The following is a 4,954-nucleotide window of genomic DNA, read 5'->3' on the forward strand; positions in this document are numbered from 1 at the left end:
ATTTATGTTGTAAATAGGCCTACCTTATAAGCCTACCTGTAGCTTAGGGAAGCTAACAGCTTTCTATTAGGATCTAGTGTTAGTTACAGTTTTGTCATAACTCCCTGATGCATTTTTGCATTTAGAATAGCCAGAGCGTGAACAATATCGGGTGCCTATGGACTAGGCTTGGTGAACCCAGCCTGATCTGCCCGCTATTTATTTTTTGATTTCTTAAAAGACTGAGGTTGGTCTGGTGAAAGCCAGACTAGCCATGGACCTCAGTTACACAATGCAAGGGAACATGAATCAGCCTATATTTGCACGAACAATAACGGACAACAGCTCTTCAACTTTGGCCCGTTAAAATGTGTATGAACAGTCTAGCGACGCATATCAAGGCCCATTTGGACATGTCAGTTATTTGCACCACTAGATGTAAAACAGCATTTCGTTTCAGACTATTGTTAATTTGTGCATTGACAATAAAGTATTACATGAACTAAAGAGGACAAATCTTATGTAGAAGAAGAAATTCACAAAAAAAATCCATCCATCCAAAAATGACCTTTGTTTTTGATAGCTGTTGAAAACGGCACGGAACTGACAGATGTTTTTGTTTATAAATAAAAACAACATTATGCTGATACCTTTTGCTTTTCCCAAATACAATGTAGCCTACAGGTGTAAGTGACCTTTCATCAATCCAGTTGCAATGGATGAACTGCCCTACTTGTGATTGTTTAGAGATGTTAAAGGTTTTATAACAATGCTACATCTTTGGCTATTCTACAATCTATTCACCTTTTCAGCACCAGTAGGCTACTCTGTGCAGCCGCACACACACACTCAGGCATGCCAAACAAGCATACACAAAAGTTTCACGAGTGGGGGATGGAGTAAAATATGGAGACAAATTGAAGTGTGATTTATTTTTGCGGAACGGATGTACAGGACTGAGTGGCGGTTATATTTTGTACCGCTATGCAGTACATCTAGTTTATTTACATATAGTAGAAACAAAGACTTCCACTTGGATTGTGTTAAACACTTGGCCTCTATTATTGTGCTCATATCAGCAATATGGCAGTAGAATTTAAACTTCCAGTTCTGGCTAAATCAAGACAAATCTTCAGCAAAACCACTCATGACAAGCAGCTTGAACAAATGATCTGACAACTTAAATTCCAGATACACTTTTTAATACATGCATTAAATGACACACATTGGAATAAAGACTGAGTTGGAAAATAAAAGGTTTGGAGTAGGGCATCTACCGTTTTAGGGTGCAGTTGAAAAAGGTACTGATAGTACCTGTAATAAGTGGTTCATTGTTTTTGAAGTTGGGGAGCTGTAGAAGGTGCTTCTGTAGTTGGAGCAGTAGTAGTTTGAGGGATTCTTCACTGACCTTAAGGATGCCCCCAGCGGCCTCCAGACCTAGGACCCCTGCAGCCTCTAGACCGATGATGCATCCACTGTTGATTCTGTGGAGGAAGCTCAGCAGCTGCCGAAGGGGCTTCTGTAGTTGGTGCAACAGTAGTTTGAGGGGGAAAATTCACAGGCATTACAGGGTAGTAGCCTCCAAAGAGGGGATTCATCCACTGTTGATTCTGTGGAGGAGGCTCAGCCGCTGTGGTAGGTGCTTCTGTAGTTTGAGGGGGAATATTCACAGGCATTACAGGGTAGTAGCCTCCAAAGAGGGGATTCATCCACTGTTGATTCTGTGGAGGAGGCTCAGCAGCTGCCGAAGGGGCTTCTGTAGTTGGTGCAACAGTAGTTTGAGGGGGAATATTCACAGGCATTACAGGGTAGTAGCCTCCAAAGAAGGGATTCATCCACTGTTGATTCTGTGGAGGAAGCTCAGCCGCTGTGGTAGGTGCAACAGTAGTTTGAGGGGGAATATTCACAGGCATTACAGGGTAGTAGCCTCCAAAGAAGGGATTCATCCACTGTTGATTCTGTGGAGGAAGCTCAGCCGCTGTGGTAGGTGCAACAGTAGTTTGAGGGGGAATATTCACAGGCATTACAGGGTAGTAGCCTCCAAAGGGATTCATCCACTGTTGATTCTGTGGAGGAAGCTCAGCAGCTGCCGAAGGGGCTTCTGTAGTTGGTGCAACAGTAGTTTGAGGGGGACCATTCACAGGCATTACAGGGTAGTAGCCTCCAAAGAGGGGATTCATCCACTGTTGATTCTGTGGAGGAAGCTCAGCCGCTGTGGTAGGTGCAACAGTAGTTTGAGGGGGAATTTTCACAGGCATTACAGGGTAGTAGTCTCCAAAGAAGGGATTCATCCACTGTTGATTCTGTGGAGGAAGCTCAGCAGCTGCCGAAGGGGCTTCTGTAGTTGGTGCAACAGTAGTTTGAGGGGGACCATTCACAGGCATTACAGGGTAGTAGCCTCCAAAGAGGGGATTCATCCACTGTTGATTCTGTGGAGGAAGCTCAGCAGCTGCCGAAGGGGCTTCTGTAGTTGGTGCAACAGTAGTTTGAGGGGGACCATTCACAGGCATTACAGGGTAGTAGCCTCCAAAGAGGGGATTCATCCACTGTTGATTCTGTGGAGGAAGCTCAGCCGCTGTGGTAGGTGCAACAGTAGTTTGAGGGGGAATTTTCACAGGCATTACAGGGTAGTAGTCTCCAAAGAAGGGATTCATCCACTGTTGATTCTGTGGAGGAAGCTCAGCAGCTGCCGAAGGGGCTTCTGTAGTTGGTGCAACAGTAGTTTGAGGGGGACCATTCACAGGCATTACAGGGTAGTAGCCTCCAAAGAGGGGATTCATCCACTGTTGATTCTGTGGAGGAAGCTCAGCCGCTGTGGTAGGTGCAACAGTAGTTTGAGGGGGAATTTTCACAGGCATTACAGGGTAGTAGTCTCCAAAGAAGGGATTCATCCACTGTTGATTCTGTGGAGGAAGCTCAGCAGCTGTAGAAGGTGCGTCGGTAGTTGGAGCTGGAGTAGTGGATACAACTAGAGAGGCTTGGTCTGAGCTTGATGCAGGGCAGGAGAGGGTTACTGGATTGCCGTGCCACAACATCTGCAGCAAGTGGCTATTGCCCTGGAGGAAGATATAAAATAATGCAGTCATACAACTAGCTCAAAACTGAAACATGTCCCACATGAATTTAAATGCTACATAATTGCTTGGGGGTCCTTTTGCCCGACTACAGGAACACTTCACATAGGAGTGGCCATACCGGTTGTATATGTAAGGCTCTTGAACCGCCTTACATATACAACCAGTATGGCAACTCCTATGCTCACATATCGGTTTGCAAGGGACCAAATGGTATTCAAATTGTATGTAATTGTTACTATGTTCACGATTAGCCTCCATTCCTCTGGCGAGTTGATGGGACGTCACCCAGGAAAGCTTAACTGTAAATTCAAGCTACTGAAATCAATTCATGAAATGTACGCCAACAGAAAAGCCTGAAGAGGATAACAGACCAATACTAAAACAGGACACATCAAGAGACTGTAATGAGCTTGCTCCATGCAGACAATGCTAAAACTTCCTGCTATAGCAATGGAAACTTTATTCAACAATACCTTCTGTTAAAATATACATCATAAACAAGCGAACTAAGGATTATATTTACAGGCCTGCTTTCACAAATTTGTCACGTTCAAGTGGCTGAAAGACATTTCTTTATTTTATTTAAACTTTGCATTCTCTTGGTTTTGTTGTTGATTCACTAGGAAATTTAATGCCAGAATTAAGGCATTAATAAGGTGTGAAAATATGGAGTTTTGTTTTGTAGTGATTGTTGGCATCGCTATGGGCTAATGTTACTCCTACTCTGAAGAAAATTAAAATAAAAAAAAAATAAAAAAAAATTAAAAAATCCTCTGATGACAGGAAAACCATAGCCTACCCGTTTTATAACATCACAACCATCAAAAGTGGCGAGAAGCACGAGGCCCACCGCAGTCCTTTTCACAGAGTAGCCACACTCTCGACGTAGCTGGTGTAGTGAGAGAGGTGTGCCACCTGTTGAATAGAAAAAAAGAAAAGAATGTCTGGTCTCAAGCTATTGATGCAAACACTGCAAGTGAAAGGGCTGCAAGGAATCGGCTGAATTAGGCCACTAATGTCGACAGCGAGTTATTGTGTACACTGTAAAACAAAAACAAGTTATCCAATACTTTTCTTACCGCTGTCTAACTGGAGTGAAGAACATCCAGGGCCTTGTGCAGAGAACTTCATGAGGTCATTAGTACATAATAACTTTGGTCGCATACGATTCCAGGCCCTAAAGTCAGGAGTGCCGCTTTGTCCACCCACCAGGCCTGGATCGTCGGCTTGAACGTTGACGGAGCCATCGTCTGCAGTGTTTTCTCCAACATATCGTCTCTCATATTCCAGATTTCGACCCAGTGAAATATTCCCTGTGCCAAAAGTAATTGTCCCAGTTTGAATATTCTCAGACCTTTCCTCATGATGTGTCTCATCTTTTTGCACTATTTCAAGGCTTATACCACATGTTTGGCCAATGTAAAGCCATAAGAGACACAAAAATAAAACACCCTGGTTTGGTTTAAGCCTCATATCTATAAAAGTGGTAGTCTACAACCAGGAAGCTGTACTAGCCTTGCTCTCACAACTCTTTCAGTACCCTATATATAGGCCTACTCAATTAACACTAATTGAAATGAGACCAGCGACCAAGCCTCTGATCAGGCTGTAATTGACGATGCAGCTGAACACCTAAATAGTCTAGGCCTATAGGGCTCTGGGCCTACTCTTTAATTTCATTAACAGTTGAACAGATACAGCTGGCCTAATGGTTTTAGGAAGGCTACATCAATTACGCTGGACAAGTGGACAAGCTGTCTCAGTAAATGTTTTGTGAAGGAGCATAGGCTAAATTTTGATATGGTTTGATCAGGCTGTGTAACTGTGAATGGGTATAGGCGACTTACAGTATATGGCCTCTCAATGGTCAATCCGGGCTTACTTCATGCAGAGTTGTT

At 43.6% G+C, this 4,954-nt stretch overlaps 1 protein-coding gene across 3 annotated transcripts; it reads right to left on the reverse strand.

Annotated features, from left to right (window-relative positions):
- Positions 1-1,164: 1,164 nt before the first annotated feature.
- LOC121712250 (extensin-like) lies at positions 1,165-4,582 on the reverse strand. 3 transcript variants are annotated; one of them, XM_042096372.1, is made up of 5 exons: positions 4,136-4,582; positions 3,856-3,971; positions 2,378-3,035; positions 1,855-2,017; positions 1,375-1,632 (listed from the first exon to the last, which is right to left on the reverse strand). In XM_042096372.1, exons 1-5 carry the CDS (start codon positions 4,527-4,529, stop codon positions 1,389-1,391), a joined length of 1,575 nt encoding a protein of 524 aa, XP_041952306.1. In that variant the 5' UTR covers positions 4,530-4,582; the 3' UTR covers positions 1,375-1,388. The 3 variants fall into 3 exon arrangements, with proteins under 3 accessions (XP_041952305.1, XP_041952306.1, XP_041952304.1); XM_042096371.1 differs by lacking the exon at positions 1,375-1,632 and adding an exon at positions 1,165-1,368 and having other exon boundaries at positions 1,855-3,035; XM_042096370.1 differs by having other exon boundaries at positions 1,855-3,035.
- Between the last annotated feature and the right edge of the window lie 372 nt (positions 4,583-4,954).

This window comes from Alosa sapidissima, chromosome 6 (assembly GCF_018492685.1).
Source record: "Alosa sapidissima isolate fAloSap1 chromosome 6, fAloSap1.pri, whole genome shotgun sequence".
Classification (NCBI taxonomy): Eukaryota; Metazoa; Chordata; class Actinopteri; order Clupeiformes; family Clupeidae; genus Alosa; species Alosa sapidissima.

Bases quoted from the DNA above. Each gene is read 5' to 3' on its own strand.
- LOC121712250 (XM_042096370.1), bottom strand. From the start codon at position 4,529: ATGAGGCTTAAACCAAACCAGGGTGTTTTATTTTTGTGTCTCTTATGG. The intron at 3,036-3,855 runs GTAGGCTATGGT...ATCTTCCTCCAG, and splicing joins GTTGTGATGTTATAAAACGG to GGCAATAGCCACTTGCTGCA. The intron at 1,633-1,854 runs TACCACAGCGGC...TATTCCCCCTCA, and splicing joins CCTCAAACTACTGTTGCACC to AACTACAGAAGCACCTACCA.